The following is a 21,726-nucleotide window of genomic DNA, read 5'->3' as shown; positions in this document are numbered from 1 at the left end:
TATATATATATATATATATATATATATATATATATATATATATATATATATATAATAGATAGATAGATAAATATAGATAGATATAGATAGATATAGATAGATAGATAGATAGATAGATAGATAGATAGATAGATAGATAGATAGATAGATAGATAGATATAGATATAGATAGATATATAGATATAGATATAGATAGATATAGATGGATATAGATAGTATATACATAGGCCTATATCCGAATTTGGAAGGGTCAGAAACTTTAAATTTTCCTTTTTTTTTTTTCGCTTTTTTACGTCTAGCAAAAATATCGTGATTAAGAAGTGTACGCTTAAAGCATGCTCTGAATATGTAAATACAGCTCTGGATTTACGGCAGGCGTTTACAAAGGGTCTTACCCGCCACAAACTAAAAAATGTACTCTTTTTAAAACAAAAATATGCATATTAAATATTAAAAAAGGAAAGTGAGATTAAATCTGTAAGAACTCTAGTTCTTCTAAAATATGACATGCTTTTAGATATAAGTATTTTCTTTCAAAAGTGAATCTTTAATAATCTTGCCAATGGGCCCCCACATACTTAAATTTGGCTCTGACAAGCTCTATAGTAGGCCTAGTCTATAGATATATAGAGAATTAAGATTTCTCATTAGTTTTGGTGTACACACCTCGCTTTCATTTTCTTTTCATTTTAAATTAGTTGAATGATTTTTATCAACAAAATTTAAAACCTGTAGGCCTACATATTATATTATTTAGGTGATTTTTTACTAGCTATACACAGACATACACATACTAGATCTAGATATTACATTTTGTATCTTATAGACCGCGACCACAGACCTATATATTAAATTCAAAAGTGCTCGACCGCGACCCATTTTTTTTTTATAAAAGTAGAAAAAAAAAAGTCTACACAAAAATCTGGCCACATAAGATCAGTACAAACAAGGAAGTGTTTTTGTTTCGCTTTACTTTGTTTTCTATTCGTGCTACTGTCAAGATTAGCAAGTCTACCTCAGCAGATCTACTTGACTTGTGTATCTTGCTCGCCGGTGAGTCCTTTTTGTATCAAGCGATGGATCTATGTTACGTATTCAATTGTTTAGAATTGCTTGCAAAATATAGTCACATAGATCTACTTCACATAGTCACTACTAAATTAATAATAATTATTAAATCTAAATGATAGTAGTTAGTTAGTAGTCATAATACTATTAATACTTAATTAAATAGTCACTTGACTATAGTATAGCCACTATACTATAGTCTTAATATTAATTAATAGATAATAATACTATTATAAGCATATATATTAAGATCTACATATGACATATAGATTATATAATAATAAATGTTATTTAAATTAACTATAATATAAATATTAAATATATTATATTAGGTAACTTACTAACTAGATTCTAGATATATATTGACTAGAATTAGATTCTAGACATTTATTGAAGAGGGAAATTTAACATCAAAACCCCCTGATTGGGGTTTTAAACTCAAAACCCACCTTGGATACCGTCAGGGAGTTGGGTCACTGTAGTTTGCTTTAGTTTTTTTTTTTATATTGAAGATGGGGGGTTTTAAACTAAAGTCAAACTTTTAAAGACCTCTATAGGGAAGTTTTAAACTCAAACCCCCACTTGACTACACTCATGGAATTAAGTGAAGAGTGAAGATTTTTTTTAAAATTTAACCCCCACCCCTTTGGCAGTGCTGGGGTATGTAATGGTTTAACATTAAAATCTCCCCTCCAGTAACAAAAATATAGCTAAACAACAGTTTAAAAATTCTCCCTCTCTCCAGGGAAGGAAGGTTTAAACCCTGAAACACCTCCCCCCAGCTTATGCCCATGGTCCATACAGTAATAATTCTAATCTATCTATCTATATAGACTCTAGATTATCTAGTCAATACATAGTCAGGAGTCTTGTTCTCAAATTCATTCTTGAATCTTAAACATCAGTAATTCATAATAAATAAAATGACATTGGTTTGGCCACCAGTAAAAAAAATAAACATAAACAACTAAGAAGTAATAATTGAATTTATATAGTTCTATTAATGTAAATAAAAATATTGTTTTAAATTCCTTTCAATCTGCTTGATTTGATACTATTTTAGAAGAGGGCGCAGTCACTTACAATTCTTTTGTTGACTTGTAAAGGAAATAAAACTTTTTTAGATATTATTTATGGATAAATTCATTGTAAATCTACTTGAATATTACTTTTTTTTTTTCAATGAATATGATTCTAGTGAATTGCAAAGTCTTTTAAAAGAGATTTTAAAATCATCCTTTTGTTTGTGATGTGGCCAGGTGAATATTTTACATGTTATGCTTTCCTTAGATCTTTAGTACTTCATTCTCAATGTCTTTGTTGCAAGCACAATTTATTTTTCTTCATAAGAGCCCTGTTACTCAGGCTGTAACACTTCAATAAATCTGTTGCCATTATAAATATAGGAAAACATCAGGCCTATCATTTTTTTTTTCCTATTAGTCTTTGAAGTAGGGCAAGATGAAATAGAAAAAGAAATTGCTTTCCCAGTAAATATTTGATTAAGGCTAAAGTTTTAACTGGCAAGTTGAATATAGAATTATTTTGTTTTCTTTTATGTTAATTTATTTTATGCTGCTGTTTGTCAAATTCAAAGGTTTTTATGTTGAACGTAAAACAACCTTCTCTGTGCTAAACCTTGTTCATGAACATGAAACAACCTTCTCTGTGCTAAACCTTGTTCATGAACATGAAACAACCTTCTCTGTGCTAAACCTTGTTCATGAACATGAAACAACCTTCTCTGTGCTAAACCTTGTTCATGAACATGAAACAACCTTCTCTGTGCTAAGCCTTGTTCATGAACATGAAACAACCTTCTCTGTGCTAAGCCTTGTTCATGAACATGAAACAACCTTCTCTGTGCTAAACCTTGTTGCAAAAAAAAATAAATAAAAACAATGACTAAGCAGTGACACTCCATCCAACTTTTTAATTGCCATCAGCAAAATTTTATATACTAGAATAACAAATTAATATCAAGTCATCCTGGTTGTTACACCACACTTGCCAGTCATGCAGGATTGTGTGTTCCTGTAGCTCTCAAAGTAAATCAACCTGAAGTCTAAATATCTGAAGAGTTTTGACACAGTTTCAATGTCTGTTTGTTTGATAATGACCTTTTGACCCACAGTTGAAGAGCTTAAGACAACAAACTTTGTGTACTTAAAATCTTTTCTGGTGTTTGATGGGATACTTTAAAAAAAAAATATTTTTTTGACAAGACTTGTACATTAACAACAACAGGACGTTTTCAATTGGCCTAATTGGTCTCTCTCTAGATCAGGGGTTCTCAACCTGTGGGTCGTGACCCCCTTAGGGGTCGATTGACGATTAGCCAGGGGTCGCCTAAGACCATAAAAAAATATGAATTGTTATTGTCTACTCCTCTATTGCTGTATGTGTGTGGGGGGTCGCGGCATGTGGGGGATAGTAAAAAGGGTTGCACAGCATAAAAGGTTGAGAACCGCTGATCTAGATGCTATTTACTACCACTTAAAAGGAAGCTTTCTATTTTTAATGACTTTCCTTCATTACATTTTAAGTATCTGCTTATCCCTTTAATTCTTACTCTTTTTTTAAATTTAATTTAACGTGAAGGGATGAAATAGTGGATAAAAGAAATGTATAAAAAAAAAAACGTTGTAAAAAAAAAAAAGAAAAAAGATTCATGATGCATTGGAACTTGGAGAGTTTCACACCACAAGTTCACCACTTTGTAATCTGCACTGTGTTAACAGTTTGATTTTTTAACATTTCGTTTCCGTTCTTTGAAGAATACTATACCATAGACTTATACTGTATAAGTCTATGTACTATACATTAAGAGAAAATAAGACAACAAAACGTGGTGGCGAGATAATGGAACCCAAAAGTAAAAAAAAAAGAAAAGGTTTCTTGTGTTGGGGGAAGGGGAGGGGGATTTTGAAAAAAATAGACATAAAAAAAAAAAGAAGAAAAAAAAACAATGTCAAGGACGCTATATTGAAAGATCACGTCTGCTAACTAAATAATAAAAATCACTTTTGTCCTACTGACTAAATTAATGACAAATTTGATTCTACTGTACTGAAAAGTGCACACAAATTATTATATGGCTTGTTAAAATACCTGATACATCAAAAAGCTTATTAATTATGTATCAAACTCTCTAATAAATGAAAGGTGTTGCAAAAGAAAAAAAATGGATTAAAAATAAAAGATGACATATAGTGGAACAAAGCAAGAGCAATAGAGGTCAAGGCTAGATGTATGTGGTCTTACGTGTCTTTCAAGTCTTCTCTCTATCATCAAGGAAAACGTTTTTTTTTTGCCCCCCAATCATTGATAACGCCTGGCGGTGGAGGTGAAATAGCTTCTGTTGCTTGGTAACATGTTTCTAAATGACACGAGCGGGGAGGCATCTTTATAAACCTCATCTTTGAACAGCTTCGCGGATTCTCAAACTTTCTCCCTTCACGTCTGCTGCTCATTATAATAATTTTAAAAAAAAATGTATATGCCATTAGCAAATATTACTTTTAGATTTAATTAGTTTTATTACCCCCCACACCCAACTTCCTCCCCCCCCCCCGCACACAGACACGCGCACACACACTCACTCAGAAAAAGCCCCTACGTCCATGCTCACATTACAAGTCAGTTGAGGACATTTTGTTTTATTTGCTTGAGCTTCAGCTTAGCAGGAGGGTTTAACGATTTTTTTTTTTGGGGGGGGAGGGGAGGGGAGGATGGAGTATATCAAATTTTACACCTGTGATTGAAACTTAAGCAAGAGAGTAACAGAGAGTTAAATTCATTTTTTTTTTAAATTTACTAAACATTGAATGGCATTTGAAAGATTGTAGATTCTATCTTCTATTTTGATCCGGGTCTTGGTTGTTGTTTATACTCGGTCGTTGGCTGTTTAGCTCTACACAACTAGTATAACTAACTTTTAAAGCAAACGTAATATAACTTTAACCCATTGTGGCTTTTTATTTCCTAGAATATATATATATATATATATAATATGAAAAACTACTAGCAGTCTTGATTGACAATGTCGTGTAGGTTGACGGACTCCCTTACTCTCCATTGAAAATCCAAGCTTCGCCAGAGAGCTAGATTATTGGATCGTTCGACCGATCATTCCATAGCTACTCAAGCACGCGATGCAGCTGAACGCAATTAGCTGAAAAATTCTAATATGAAAAAGATGTGTTGGTCCGATTAGTTGTGTGTTGTTTTTTTGTGTGCATAGACTGTTTGGTATGCACCGTATGCTGCACCTTGTGGTTCTGTCGTTTGAACTTCACATACACGGTCAAATGAATTTTAAAACTCATTTAGTCGTCTCCTTGACCCAGTAGGTCACTATGACTACTAGGCCACACCCCCAACCCCACCCTCACTTCGTGACAGTGATAAATGAATGGATTCGCCATCAAATATTCAAGTGGTATTCAAGCTGAGACCAGAGAGTGCATAGGTCTAATGTTTTCACAGGATAGAGCTCGACTTACAAGTCCGGTGTACTTTGTTCGAATATAGGTTTGTCTATATGTCTGCGTGTCTATGTGGTCATCCAGGAGCTACTTAGAATACGATCAACATAGACTTGCAGATGAGTACAACCTAGGACAGGACGAAATCTTATCTTACAAATCTCGTGTGTCACTCGATGTGGTGCTAGATGCAATCTTGGTCTCGTCAATCTCTCTCTCCTTAATGCAGGCTTTACGTTACAGAAAGAAAGAGGCGTTTAAGGAACAGAATAGAGCTCAGGCCTTATTGCCTACTCGCATTTCTTGTTTCCAACTCTTTTAATATTTGTTCTTTTAAGAATCAGCTTGTGATCCTCCCATTTGTTTGTTTGTTTATCTTCAGCACTGTTGAACTGTTATGTAAAAAGAATAATTGCAAAACAAATTTTATTTCGAAACAAATATTAAAAAAAAAAAAAAAGCTGACTATTATTATTTGTGTGTTTCTAACCCATTTGATTCAAGCTTCCCACAATCCCCCGCTGTCACATACATAAAAAAACAACACATTAGTCATTATGTTTTTCTTTTGTGTCTCGTTTCGCGTGTCTTGTGTTGCTGTGTCACTTAAAAAAAAAAGTGGAGTCCTCGACTTATTGTGTTTTGTTGGTATTATTTCTTTGAGACTGTTTCTATCTCTGACCTCAGACATACAACGTAGGGACAAGATAAACGTCTCTTCCATACTCGGTACACTGGCCGCAGCTGTCAACTGTAGAACCGCCGTTCTGCACTTTCTCTACACCGTGAAAGGCTTTGTTACCCCGAGCTGTAGTATTGACTGCACGGATGTCGTTGTGCTACATGTGACGGGTTATAAAAACTGAGAAGGTCATAATGACATTAAACTTGCCAGGACACTTGTGGTACTGCATTTAAAGAAATGCAGCAAGTGTTTATTGTTAGCATACACCTGTACGTCCGTAAGGAGACAATACTTTATAAAGGACAAATAAATAAATAATACATTGTAAAAACTAGACAAGCAATTATTTTCTGAAACATAATGGTTAAATCATAGGCCCTATAACTACCATAGCCTACGTATATCTATCATAGAGAAATAGAGAGACCTGTAGTGGATCCATTCATGAAAGACTCACTGATTGGACTAATTGAAGTTGTTGACTGCATGGCTTATTTGTTTCTGGTTGTTTATATTTGAATCAGCAATTTGCTAAGACACGGCCGGGCTAGAATAGTTGGAGCTCCTAGGCGATGTTTTTTTTTTTGGTATCATGATTGTAATTAATGACTGCTTGGGATTAATAATGCTGGGTACGGCTTAAATTCTAGTCTAGTTTCTTAAGGGGAAAAAAGTGTTTTGTTACTTAAGTCTGCCAGTGCTAAATTGTAACTTTATTTCAAGCAGACCGACATCCGACGAGATTGTTGAGGTGGGGGGGGGGGCGACACAAGGTTGGTAGTGGACAATTTGGGGTGGAGGGCAGTAGATGAACTCAATGCCACTGTGTAACGCCACTAAAGAAAAAGCATAGATCTAGCTTTTGATTTTCTTCATCGTTCTCTCTCTCTCTCTCTCTTACACAAGACACCTTCTTGGCCAGCGATGTCTAAAAAAAAAAACTCAACTGAGACTCTACGCACTGTATGTGAAGGTGCTAAGTAGGTCATGTACACTTGATGTAGGCTACTGTATGTACCAGCCACTTCGTCCCACTTCACACACGGAGTTACTATTTTCTGACTGACGAATCGGATGTCATGAGTCATCTTTTAAACTGAAATATCGATCATTTACTGTCGATGAAGTGCTTGGAATATTAATTGCAATTTCATAATTCACAAGGACCTAGACTAGTTTATTTCCAATTCTTAAGTTTTAAAAGATAAAGGTAGGCCTACTTATGTTTTAAATTATGTTTACTTATAAGATAAATGTCGTTATGATCTTATCTTGATATCTTATTTTGAACTTGTATAAGACATAATCTGCATCTATAGTTTCATTATTTTTGTGTGTGCCACTATTTTATTTTCATTGCTCGGTTCACATCTACTTTAAGAAACACGCGTAGGATGTAATCATCTTATTTGTTTGAATTGACTTCTGTATTTTATAATATAAGATAAGAAGAACCTCTCTACGCCTGCTTGCTTTGAAAAGTGAGGAAGTGCTTAGCTTTTCGTATGTACTTTGGCACTTTTCTGTTCTGTTGTCCTACTTACGAATGACAAATGGTAATGGGTTTGTGTGTATGTTGATGACACACTGCGGCTACAGTTAATGACGACACGCCCACTTTGCGTAGAAACAATTATTGCGAAATGGTTGATAACCTTTGAACTTAATTCATACATTTTCTTTACGTTGTGGCATCAAAATAATTTGTTTTTCTCAACTTTTAAATTCTTTTATAAATTATAAATAGCAGACGATTCGAGGCCTTCTACTTGCTATATACATATGCCTCTATGCCCGACTGTCTCTTTCTAGCTATGGTATTTTAACAATATATTAATGTTGAAAGAGGCTTCCAAAGTCAAGTGGGCCTAATAATCTCACTTTAAACCAATAGCTGAAGTGCAAAATATAAGCCTGCAGCCTGCTAATTGTATGTTTGTATTTAGTTGTATGGAATCGTCACAAGTAGTACTAGTTATTATCTCTGCGGAGACTTGTACTGTGACATTTTGTATTTATTATTGTTGGCCTTCCACTTCCTGTGACTGTATTCAACAATATTTCTCTGCATTATTGCTAAACTAACAACAGTACTATCTTGACTAAATATAGGCATTTACATGACCACAGTGGTGCTAACATATAGACATTATCTAGACCGTATATATGCGCTATCTAGTCCTTAAATGGGCACAATAAATACCTCTAATAGGCATATTCTTAGGCACACATCATGATAAAGCCTTTGCCTATCTTGTACTGTACAACTGAAGACTGCAAAGAAATTACTTTCCTTTTGGTTTTTCCCCAGAGTTTCCTGTTGTGTAATATTTCCAGCTGACTCACTGGGACTTTAAGTCTTGTGTTGACTTAGCAACAATACAGGCACATTTTTGTTCTTTTCTACATAGCCAATAGTACTGCACAGATATGGCTGCCAGAGGTGAGTCTTATATTATTTTTTTTTTGGGTATGAAATGGCTTCAAAACGAATAAAACCCCTATACATATCATAAAATCTACCTACAGGTAGTAGTCTATAAAATCTATACTTCAGTAAGACTGGTGAGGCTTTCTCCTACAAAAAGTATCTTCTTTTTTTACAAAGCTTACATCAACTCAATCTATGCATCTGGTAAAAAGTTTGTACATGTTATATCTCCCACACCCAATCTCAGATCAAGCTAAAATTTTCACAAATATTTCTTTTACCTGACGACACAAGAATCAATAAAAAAAAAACAGTTAAATCCCCATAACTATTGGTAATTAATTATTTTGTTTGATATCTTAAACAAGGGAAAGAAATTGTACTTGACTGATAAGGTGATGTAAGTTGATTTAGTCCCATTTATAGTTTGTAAAGAGAAAAGCTTGAAACTAGCAATGGATACCTGTAAAACCTTCTATTTTCATAAGTTCTCTCCTGGCACGGTGGTTTGAGGAAGCTTTAGCCCTCAAGGTCTAATTCCAGTCATTCACCTTTTTTTTAATATATAAATTTTTTTAAAGAGTGATCACCCAGATACCTCATTCTTTCCTCACTCACTCCTTTCAAACTGGCCCAGACAAGTGATTGGATCATAGCGTAGTGAGAAAACTAAAAGCTTGAAATTGCACTAAACAAAAAATAATTAAGTCTAGATCTATTACAAATTTAATTACATGAACTTCAAAAGACTTTTTAGGGAGTGAACTCTTAACTGCTCATTGATACACACATACAAAATACTTAATGTTGTTATTTCTAAGTGTTACTATTTCTGTTTCAGGACTTGTTAAAAGTAAACAATATGATTGGAAAGATTCCAACTTGGCTCTGTTTGGCTCCGACTTGGAGAAAAATGTCAAAAGTAAGGATTCTTTGCAGTTGAAATATTTTTGTTTGTTTACTATTGTGCTAGAAAATTTCTCTTAGTAGGGAGGTAATAATGATTTTTTTCCCGGTAATATTTAACTAAATCTTCTTTGTTTTGTGATACTTTTTCCCCTTTCTGTATCATTAGTTATTGATTAAATTGACAACGTCCTGAAAATCAGTATATAGTTTCCATTAACATCATAGTCACAAACTGTGACAATAAATAAATGGCTGTCTTTAAAAAGGGGATTATTTAGTCAATGTGAAAATTACTCCCAGAATGCAACACTGAGCAGGCTGCCTAAGGAAAGTGAAAATGGACATCTCTCCCTTATGTTCAAATTTAAATCTACTACAGAGGTGTACAAAAAGAAAACTTCCCCTTTCAGACCTTGAGATCTATAGGATCATCTGTTTCTATGGCCATTGGTTAACATGGGTGTCATGTAGCCAACACAATGACTAACTGCCTTACTTTTCCCCAACTAATGTCAGGTACCCATTAGAGCTGGGTGGACTCAGAGACGCCCTAAAGATCACAAAATTAAAAAATCCCAGTATTGGAACCAAGGATCCCTGGTTCAGATGCCAAGTGCTTTACCACTCTCTCCCTACTGATTTCACTTTTTTTTTCTTTTAGTCTCTCTTTTCAAAGTAGACTGCTGCTGTTGACAGAAAGGAAACATAAGCAATAGCAAAGAAATCAGCAATTTCTTTTTACTGCAGATTTAAGACTGTATTACAGACATAAAAAAACAATAATAACTTGTTCTGAATTAAACACTTGTAAAACAAGTTAACAGATCCAACACAGATCAACTCTTTAGAAGGTTTATTCAAGCTCCATGCACAATATGTTGGAATTTTTTCATATCACTAACAAGTAATTTATTTAATAGAGGCTTCAGCAGGAACAGAAGAAGCATGGAAAAATGCTGGAAAACAGCCAGGGCTGAAAGTGTGGCGCATTGTGGTAGGTGAATTAAAAAAAAATAAAATAAAAAATCTAATATGTATTGTGTTGTCTCAATGAGTGTAACCAGGGCTGAAAGTTTGGCGCATTGTGGTAGGTGAATTTAAAAAATAAATAAAAAATCCAATATGTATCATGTTGTCTCAATGAGTGTAACCAGGGCTGAAAGTTTGGCGCATTGTGGTAGGTGAATAAAAATAAAAAAATCCAATATGTATCATGTTGTCTCAATGAGTGTAACCAGGGCTGAAAGTTTGGCGCATTGTGGTAGGTGAATTTAAAAAATAAATAAAAAAATTCAATATGTATCGTGTTGTCTCAATGAGTGTTAATGAAAATATTTTGAACAGAAGTATAAATAGTGTTTTTTAAGATTTTGAATAAATTGTGGATGAGTTTAAATTTAAAATCTTATAAATATTTTACCTTTTTTTTTTTAATGCAGCAATTTAAAGTTGTAGATTGGCCAAAAGAGGATTATGGGAAATTCTTTTCTGGTGATTCCTACATAGTCTTAAATGTAAGTAATTTATTTAACAATTGTTCTACAAAGACCAGTACCAATGTTTGTTTTTTAATTTAATTTTTGAAACTTTAAAAAAAAAAAAGCTATAATTAGTGTAACATTGAAGCTAACACCAAACTGCCATGCTGGCTAGCATCCATCACTAGACTAGACTTGTCCCCTTTGGAAAGTGATAATCAAACAAGCATCGTCACAAAAATCTAAAAATAACTCATGAAAATTCAATACAAAAAATGTTTTGATGTTTTTGTTTTTACTAGACCTACAAGGAACAAGGTGGAGATCAGTTGTTACACGATGTCCATTTCTGGATTGGTAAAGAGAGCACTCAGGTCTGTGTAATATTTTATTTGTTACATTAAAAAACTTGAATGCATTTTTCTTCAATAAAAAATTCATTTGACACTAAAATGATTACAGAGAAGTTGTATCTATCTTACCTGTCACTATCTAATCAATAATGCAAGTCAATAATCAATCATCTTCTTTTTCAAATACTTTTAGTCTCTCCCCCCCAAAAAAGTACCATGGGCTTCAGCCAATTAGTTTCACTCTACCCAGTTTTGATTATCAGATTTTTGTCTTCATTTCTTTATTAATGTTGATTGGCTCTTATCTTTACTATTAAATAACCTGAAGGCTAGTAAATTTAATTTAAAACCATGGTTGGCTTTGATTCCTGTGAATCCTAGAGTTATATGCTCTATGTAAATGAAAATTAGAAATGGCTCTTGAACACTTGGACTTACCTTACATTTTCAGGCCCCAATATACTAAAGTTTAGACTTAAATGTGGTTAAAATAAAGTTTGAAAAAGTCAAAATAAAAGAAAAGAAGAATTATTTCCTTGTAAATTTTTCTCATTGACCTTGACACAATAAGGATCCCTATTAACCCTAAGAATGTTCTGAATCATAGGAAATGATCAGGTTTTTTTTGTTATCTTAACTGCTTGTGCCAACCAAATAAAGGAAAACTTTATTAAAACACTTAGGGTAAAAGAATATTGCAATATAGACCGTTGTTTCAACATATAATGTTGAATACTAGACATCACATTTTTCATATACATTTGAATAGGCAAAATAGTTTTGTTTAAAATTTCTTTCCTCCCTCTTTATAAATTAAAACAAATGAAACGGAACACTTTTCTTTCTATTCTCTTTATTCTTAGTCAGCTATAGTAATTAATTTTAGAATGATAATTATCTCCGGATAACCATTGTGCACACTAACCTATGTGGCACATCTTAAATTGTGGTGGACAGATTGCTTATACCTAAAGAGAAAAAAAATTATACAACTAGTGTACCAGGTTTTTTTTTTTAGACCTTGTTATTAATATAGCAAGAGTTTGTTGAAAGTAACATTTGTAACTTATAGTGTAATGTAGTAGCATAGCCACTTGGTCTTGGAGGATATTTATAATTGAACTGTTTGTCTCTATAAATATATCTACATCATTTGTAACATGTATGTTTCTTAACTTCCAAGGATGAGTATGGTACAGCAGCATACAAGACAGTAGAACTGGACACTTACCTGAATGATGTCCCAGTGCAACATAGAGAAGTGCAGGAATTTGAGTCTGATCTCTTCAAGTCCTACTTCAAGACCTTAACGTAATTTATCTTCTCTTATCTTAGCACAGCAAATTAATACATAGTCGAGTTAATGTCCTACAAATATTTTTTCTAGAAAATAGGACTCCTGAAATTTCTATTTCAGTTTTTTTTTTAATGAAATACAATACTGCACATGAGGCTGAGTAATGACATTAAACTGAATAAAAGAGCAATATATGGCTCTATGTAAAGACATGAAGTGTTTTTGGTCTGCTTCACCATCTTCAAAGCTATCTACTTTTTTCTTCCAAGTCTGCATTAGGTTACTCAAAATCTGATACTTAATAATAAAAATAACGGCAATGTCTTTCGATTCTTAAGACTAAGGATGAGTGCAGTGTTTCACTTGACTACACAAACTCAGTTGGGACTTGCATATTTTTCCACATCTCCTGCAGACAAAGCTCTTGTCTGCCGGCAGTCTATTTAAGTTTTCTTTTTGTCTTCTGCACCTGCCTTCAATAAGGGCTTTGCAAGATGCCAAAGTTTGAAGCTTTTATTATCAATCTGTTGACTAAAAATATTGCATGCACAAATTTTGTGATTATGAAATTCATTTTCAAATAAACAATTCTGCTTAGTTGCTATTGTGTTCCAAATTAGGCTGAAGGAAATATAGTCCACTAAAACACTAAACATTTTGAGGTTTAAAGTATTAAGCAGTGATCTCAACATATATAGACAATAATGACACTCTTGTAATTGGTGTAGAGTTTAGTCAAAGCTCATGGATTATTCCTGTTATTGCTTTCTCTCTATTGTAGTTTTGTTCTTGTGACATTACAGATATCTCAAAGGAGGCGCTCAGTCTGGCTTTAGACATGTGACTGAGACAACATATAAACCCAGGCTATTGCATTTCAGTGGGCAGCGCAAAAATATTTGTGTCAAGGAAGTAAGCTTTTTTTTTTTATCTTATCTTAAAAGTTTCAGAAATAAGATAATTAGGCCTACTTCCTAGGCTTATCTTGTTTAGGTAAAGCAAATAACTCAATTACACAATTATTTTTTATTGAATAGTTTTACTGACTTCTTCAAATTTATTTTCACAATGTTGGAAAATTTTAGTAATATAGGTTTGTTAAGACTGTGAAAGCAGTATTTCCCAGATACCTTTATGTATGTATTACCTATTAGACCAAGGGAAGTAATCTCAAGTTTTGTGCTCTCTTTGTTTTAAGACTTCAACATTCTACCTCCTTTATAAAGTTTTAGCATGCAGCTTAGTGATTACATTTCTAATCACATTACTTGACATTTATTTGACAAAAAATATCAGTACTCAAATAAGATCCTTTCCAGTGCATCTACATTCATCTTGTCTTTATCTATCAAGTCTAGAATTTTGTAGATGTGTCAATCAGAATGATAAGTCAGTGAAAATTTCATATTAATTAGGTTTTTGGGGGGATTAAAAAAAAAAGGCAGAATTAATGCTCAGCATTGAAATGTCACAATAATTTATTTTTTTAAATATTTTCTCTTCCTACTCTCTCCAACCTGAGAAAGAGTTTTTAAAGTTTTTTGTTTTTGTTTTGTGTTTAAAAAAAAAGGGGGGGGGGCGCTTCTAAATAAATAAACTAAATGTCTTTTAAAAAATAAGATCCAGTGTACTCTTTAGTTAAGTTTTACATTTGAGTCTTTAGATCTTATTTTTCTAAAGAAATTTTGTGGTAGGTCTCTTAAAAGATGTCATGAACCCCTAGAAACTGGTTACATTCACAAGCATTGGAACCCTGTCCTTTAGTCAAAAAACTTTCAGAAAAATAATGGTGAAGAGAGTTTTTATGGCCTTTCTTATCTTTTAGAACTATAACATTATATGGGTAATTTTTTTTTTACACTCTAGGTTCCACTGTGCAAAGATCGTCTTAAGTCGGATGATGTGTTCATTCTTGACCTGGGCAAGCATATCTACCAGTGGAACGGAAGAGGCAGCAACAAGGATGAAAGGTTTAAGGTGAATTGACAGCAGGCTTGAATTTATGTATGCATTGATATATTGTGGAGAAACCATTTTTTACCTGGAGTCATGGATAGTAGATCCATTTCAAGACCTTTTACTGAATGTACTAAAGGATGGATATTATTTCTTATGTTACAGACATTCCATCAGAAAAAAAAAGTGTGTCCTTGCATTATAACAATCACATCCAAAACTCATACTTGTTACGGTCAAAGCATTAAACCCAATAAGGGAATAGTCTATCACACAATTATTGTTTACTTACCTTCGAAATTTCCCAATGTTAAAAATAAAACATTTTGAAAACTGCGGAAGTTAGGAGTAGTTCACATAGTTATGCTCTGTTTACATAACAATGGGATATGAGTGTATTTGTTACATAAGGATGAGATAGTATCTTTCAAAGTCTTTCAGCAGCTGTGAACATTCTGAGACCTGAAAACACCAATATAATTATTTTACCCAGTTATGTACCATGACTGACTATGATATATAATGTTTCTCTTATGACTCATAGGGAAATAGTCTGCTTTAGATCTGTGACACACTAAATAAAGTCTTTTTATTACTGTTTCTACAAAATGAAATTGTTTCTGTCACTATCAGGCTGGTCAGTTCTGTCAACTTCTGGAATCTGAGAGGTCTGGCAGAGCCAAGGCTGATGTTCTTGAGGAGGACAGCATAGATCGTAGTGTAAGTTGATTGGAAACTGATAGGTTCTATGCTTTACGCTTAATAATATGTATATGTTTTCATTTATTTAAAGTTTTTATTTTGACATTTGATATTTTTAAAAAAGTGCATACATAAACAAAATCAGCGATTTAGGTTTTCAGTCTGTTTGTACTTTCAAAGAGTAATGAAGTTAAGGTTACTGAGTCAAAATCTAAATATACTATTAGAGATTGGAAATAATTATTAATTAATTTAGCAATCTTTAGTTGATGAACAAGTATGGCTCATCTCATAGAAATAGATGAGATAAAGAGATAAAAGCCTGAGTAGATATACTGACCCAACATGCTGCTTCTTTAACTCAACCCTGCTAATAATTATTAAGAAAGATTGCTGGATCTGCAAGGATGAATGACAATATAATATAAAATATCTGAAATAAATATTGTATCTATCAGTGTTAAGCTAATGCATAATGCAAGTTGAGTGTTGTGTTTTTCTTGTTTGGATATCCACAAAATATAAGATATTGAAGAAAGAGGTTAAGTTTCAGACCTTGCAATCTATAGGCCAGATGATTTAAAGGTTATCTGTTTCTGTGACCAGCACAAGGGCTTTACTTTTCTCAGGTACCAAATTAGAAATGGGTGGATTCAGGGGCACCCATAATATCCCAAAATTGAAAATCCCAGTACTCACTGGGATTTGCACCAGAGACCCATCAGTTTGGAAGCTAAGCACTTTACCACTCTGGCAACAGGCCATTGAAAAAAATTTTTTTGGTCAATTTAATGTTTTTCTTTTCTCCCAATAGAGTGTTTATTGTCAACTAGCTTATTGAAATATATTTCTTTAATTAATTAGTTTTTCTTGCTTTCAGCACATTTTCTATCAGTCACTCACAGAGGAGGATGACAGCGATCATGAATTCTCTGCCAAAGATACAGCTAAAGAATTATTTAGGTTGGTTGCTATTCATCTCTAAAAACTAGATTTTTAAAGTAAAATGATAATAAAAGGCTGAGGAGAAATGTCTGTTTTGTTTCTTATATTACTGGTAATTGCTATTCTGTCAGGCTGTCTGATGCTGGAGGCAAGCTTCAGTTTAAACAAGAAAAGAAGGGATCAGTCTCAAAATCTGACTTTGATTCTAAGGTTTGTTTTTACTTTTAGCTTTTTAATCTATTATGACTTTTTATTTTATTTCAATTCTAACTTTACAAAGTTGGAGTTTTGATCATTTGTCATCTCTTTGTAGGATGTTTTTATCCTGGACGCTAAGAAAGCACTCTTTGTTTGGGTTGGAAATGCAACATCAAGTGGAGAAAAGAAGAATGCCTTGCAGTACGCACATGTAAGTGTCATATGTGTATGTCATCAACACTGTATTCAGTGATTCTCAATCTTCTGGTCATGGGCTAGAGATTTTAAAAGTTCATCATGATTCCTTGTTGTCTTTCTTTGTCAAATATTGGAAAATCATTGTCACTAGAGTTTACATCGAGTCATGAATTTATACACATAAAAGTTTTGGGTTGAGTTAGTATTCAGCTGTACAATCAAGACCTGCTCCTAGTACTCAGCAACTGTTAACACTCGTATAGGATCTAAATTTAAATCCATACACAAAACCTAGTATTCAATATAACTTGAAGTCTAACTTCTAATACTCTAACCCTAACCCTAACCTGGCATTGAGCTGAACATACAAACCCAGTATCTAACAAAGCACTTCTCAAACTTGATTGTCTTATAGACTCCATACCATGTTTTCCAGTTTTCAGTAGACCCCCAGCTTAGCAAATATTTGCAAACTCATCAACTTTAATTGTGTTTTTACTGATTTCTAGTAGTAGTGAATTGTAGAATGAGAAAGTAATTTTTAAAAAATACATGTATATATTTATAAAAGAATTTCAATAAAACTTATTCAAAGGCTGGAAAAAATAATTTTTCGCATATAGTGTAGGTTTTCTGGATTTCACTTTTAGTAAAGAGATATTTTAAGATGCTCACAAACCACCTTCTTCTCTTTTTTGTGATGTTGAACAAAGATTTTATCCACTGTGATTCTATGTTGAACTTAATTTTTCAGTATTTGAATGTATTTCAAATCTACCCCAGGCTTAGATAGTTTCATAACATTTTAACATACGAAATAGGTGATTGTTTGTTTCAAATAATCAAATATGTAATGTCTACATATTTTTAAGATTCAGTCATGTTAAATATAAGCTATCAGTAGGCAATAAATAAATAACAATATTTCATTTGAAACACATTAAAATTTAAAGAATTACCTAAGGGACAAGTGTGTATAAGGTAATTTCATTAATGGGAAATCATAAAGTCAGGGTCTGCTATCTTGGACTCCTGTTTACATAACGGAGACCTCCTGTTCATTTTTTCACTTTCATTGACCTCTTTAGAAATTGTCTTAGCCCCCTGGGTGTCTCTATAGTCCTATTTGAGATTCACTGTTCTAATACAACATAATAAAGTTAATATTTGAAGAACATACAATTAGGTTTTTAACTTTTTTTTTTTTTTTTGCTACATTCAACTATAAACAAAAACATTTTTTTTAATGCCATTGGATAATGGATCATTAAGTGATTCAGAAATTTTGAAAATGGAAAAATATTTTTTTCAAAGCATATTGAGTATCAATCTTTTAGAATATAAGAGGCACAATTATAGAATTTGGTCACATTTTTCTAAATACTAACTACATTAAAAACTACTTTTTAAAATAAATTTCTTTAATAAACACATATTGAAAGTAAATATAGAGTATGATATTCTCTCTCTCTGAATTCAAGTTCATGTTCATTTAGGACCATTGTCTCTAGTAGTTTTTTTTTTAACAGGAAAAATGTATGTTTGCCAAATGTGATAGTTTTTTATGATGTGTAATAACCAGAATATTAACAAACTGGGTTTTCAAAAAGGTTTTAAATGGCAGCATGTCATTGTTTTTCTAGGAATACCTCATGAGGACTGACCACCCATTCGTCCCAGTCACTTGTCTTAAGGAAGGCCAAGAATCTCGTGACTTTGTTGCAGCTATAGCAGCTTAAAAATAATGGTCTTCTTCAAGTCATCACTGTACTGCCTCAGATGTGCTAGAGCAAACCTTTTTTGTTTTCTACCTTTTATTATAACCTGTAACTCAATGCTATTTTTTATTTTGTGCAATTAATGTTAGCTTTCATATTTTACCTTAGAAATGTTGAGATGGCTACAGGCTTTAGAAATGCTTAGATGGCTACAGGTTGAATCAGCAAAACCCTATCAAAGCAGCTTAATTATATTTATTTCAATGTTTACATTCCATCTAAATGGATGCAGTAGTGAAAACAGATGTTCTTTACACCAAAAGCCTTAACCAGTTAATCAAGTGCCTGCAGGAAAGATCAAAATTTTTGCCCTTCCGTCAAAAACTCTTAGAGTGTATTTTATCAATATACAAGTTTTTGAACTCAAGTCTTCAAAATACTTCTTTATATTATATATATCTATATCTATTTATACTTTTGTACATGTTGTGAGCGTTAAGTTAAAATTATAATTATTTTTGTTGATAGAGGGGAAAGGTATATTAAAAAAAAAATGAAACCTTTTTTTGTTCAAAAGACAATTTTTTTTTATATAATCCTGTAAAATGCATTAGTGACATTTTGAATTTTCTTTTTCAATTCAGATGTTTTCATTTTACCATGTACTTCCAAATCATGATGCATATTAACCTTTGTATCAAAAATGGTTATGGATTGCTCATTCTAAGTCTTTTTACTTGAGATGTATCAGTACTGATATTTCATCTGTCAACTCTAGTCTAGTGAAATCTAACAAGAGATTATAAAATTTTGTTTTTCTTGATTGGTGTCTCACTCAAACTCTTGGAAAGTTTTTTGGTTTTAAATATGACACAACATGGGTGCTAGGCGGTATTTAAACAATCTTTATGGTCTTGGAAAACTAATTTTATAACTATATGTTTTAAAACTGTTTATAATTTATAATTGTTTGTATTTTTTAGAGCTTCTTCATGTCTTATGGTTTTGATTTTTTTTTTTTTTGTGGATTTCCTGAAAAACTAAATTGTGGTTCACTTATTGTGATGGAACAATACTTGTGAAAATAGTTTTTCTTCAATTTATTGTCGCATCAAGTTTACTTTTGTTTTTACTTAGAGTATTCTGACATTAGTATAGCCAAGAAAGTCTGTATTAATAAATTAAATGTTGCATCATTTGTTATAATGTTAAAACTATTCCAGTATCCACTGATCAGCTCAAAACAGTACTAGTGTACAAGTGTTTTTGTATTCTTCTTTTTAACTGAAATTTGTTATTTTATTGTTTGTAGTATTAGAACTTGTAGATGAGATGTAGACTAGATAATCAAGGAATTCTTTTATTTAGTTGCATATCATTTCTGTCAATCTATCACCAGTTATATATAATTAAGTTATATATAATTACATGTCTGTGTATCAATATGTTTGTGTCTTTTAATTCTAGCTTTTGTTTTGTCTGTGTTTTATGTTTTGCTTTGTTAAGAGACATAACTCAACTTAAAACCACAGCATAGTTAGAACTTTAGCATTTACATAGTTAAAACAATGGAGGTTTTAAGATGTATACAAGTGACACAATCTAAAACTACTTTATTAAGGAATGTATATCTCTGACTGCTTTCATAATTCTTATAGTAATTGCAATATTTGATTTCATATTGTAATTTTTTTTGGCTATTGCCTTTATCATAACCTTATTTCTTTACAGAGTTGTCTTTCCTGAGCAGAGGATACTTTTTTCTGTACATTTTGTTTACCTTTTTAGTTTACTTTTACGATCATATATTTTCTTTTTTTTACCTTACATTTTGTAGTAGATTTTAGATTTTTTTTTATACTCTATAAATGTGTAGTTCTTTAAAATGGATTTAATAAAAGGTCTATGAAGAATTTGAATGTCTTTTGTAAGATCATTATGTGAATATTGTTCTGTACGGTTCCCGGTCATTTCATCCCCAGTCACTTCATCCCCTGGTCATTTCATCCCCAATTAAATATTTTGCTATTCCATTGTTGAATTGTGCTGTTACGGTCTTTGCGAGCCCCGAAGATCTTGTAATATGGCCATAGATTTTTAGCTTGCCTTTTTTTTTACGATAGCTAGCAGGTTGTCATGGGGTCCAATCGCCGTAGTACCCTTGTCTCTAATCTCTTGGTTTGTGATACCAAGGATTCTTCTATAGCATCTCAATTCCATTACTAGGATCCTCGTCTCTAGCTCTGATTTTTGTACATAGAACGTACGGTTTCTTTTTTTGTTTATTTTTAATAACATGGATCTAAAATGCTTTAAAAACAATTATTTAAAAAAAAAACAACGAATCTAGATCTAAGTCACATTTATAATCATTATAATTAAGGGTAAGCTTATACTTAGTATGAAGTTATTGATGATGGAAATTCTAATAATAATTATGATAATTTATATAGCGCTGTCACATCCTATATTTAATGAAAGGAGATTTATATTTTAAATAATGGGTCATTATATATTCATATACAATTCACATTTTTGAGAATGTACTATAACGTGCTGCATTCTCTTATCTTTTAATGGAATGGGTTGCCTGAGTCAACCAATGATTTAGCAAATTTTAAGTCACTGATCAACATGCAAGACTAGATTGACACATGAAAAGCCTAGGACGTAACAATCTTATTTTTTTAAGAAACGTCTGTAATCTATAAGTAGGCTAATACCAAAGTTTCAAACTCATTAAGGCTGCTATTGTATTGTTTATAGTTTTCAGACTACATACATGTATAAATAAAATACAGTATGTAATCCTACACAAGCATACATCCAGTTTTCAAACTTTATATATTTTGAAAAGAATTAGTCTTACACCTATAATATGACTGATTTGTGTAGCCGGGAAAGGGGGGGGGGGTTCAAACCATCACTTGCCTCAGACCTCATTGTCTGAAAGTGAAACTTTACTTACTGCCGCAGTGCAGCCAACTTAAGAAAACTTCAGTCACCAAATTTCATAAGCGTAACTAAAAGGGGTTTTGTGGTTACCTCCCCATCCAATACAAAAGCTAAAGCAAAACTATAGTTACCATTTTCTATCAGTTGCTGGACTCCATTAATTAAGTGCAATGAATAGCAGATTTGGTTTTTGAATTTTTTAGCGAAAGAATAGCAGGCTAATTGCACTGTAGGTACCTCAGAATATGCATTTTTTTAAAAGCTTAAAATAACGGAGATAATGATTGGACCCGGACCCCACTGTGGGAACGCTCCATACTTATCCTTGGCGCCATGTACTGTCTTT

At 32.5% G+C, this 21,726-nt stretch overlaps 1 protein-coding gene across 2 annotated transcripts; it reads left to right on the top strand.

Moving 5' to 3' along the window:
- Window positions 1-902: 902 nt before the first annotated feature.
- Window positions 903-20,340, top strand: LOC106073089 (gelsolin-like protein 2). Of its 2 annotated transcripts, none has more exons than XM_056026194.1 (14): window positions 903-1,053; window positions 8,552-8,683; window positions 9,513-9,593; window positions 10,501-10,574; window positions 11,020-11,094; window positions 11,361-11,432; window positions 12,595-12,722; window positions 13,512-13,620; window positions 14,575-14,685; window positions 15,298-15,384; window positions 16,247-16,329; window positions 16,443-16,521; window positions 16,625-16,720; window positions 18,351-20,340. In XM_056026194.1, exons 2-14 carry the CDS (start codon window positions 8,671-8,673, stop codon window positions 18,444-18,446), a joined length of 1,104 nt encoding a protein of 367 aa, XP_055882169.1. In that variant the 5' UTR covers window positions 903-1,053; window positions 8,552-8,670; the 3' UTR covers window positions 18,447-20,340. The 2 variants fall into 2 exon arrangements, with proteins under 2 accessions (XP_055882169.1, XP_055882170.1); XM_056026195.1 differs by lacking the exon at window positions 903-1,053 and adding an exon at window positions 7,249-7,450.
- The last annotated feature ends 1,386 nt before the right edge of the window (window positions 20,341-21,726 follow it).

This window comes from Biomphalaria glabrata, chromosome 4 (genome assembly GCF_947242115.1).
Source record: "Biomphalaria glabrata chromosome 4, xgBioGlab47.1, whole genome shotgun sequence".
NCBI classification, from domain to species: Eukaryota; Metazoa; Mollusca; class Gastropoda; family Planorbidae; genus Biomphalaria; species Biomphalaria glabrata.
Note: the sequence above shows the minus strand (reverse complement) of the source record. Positions and strands in the feature narration are given on the sequence as shown.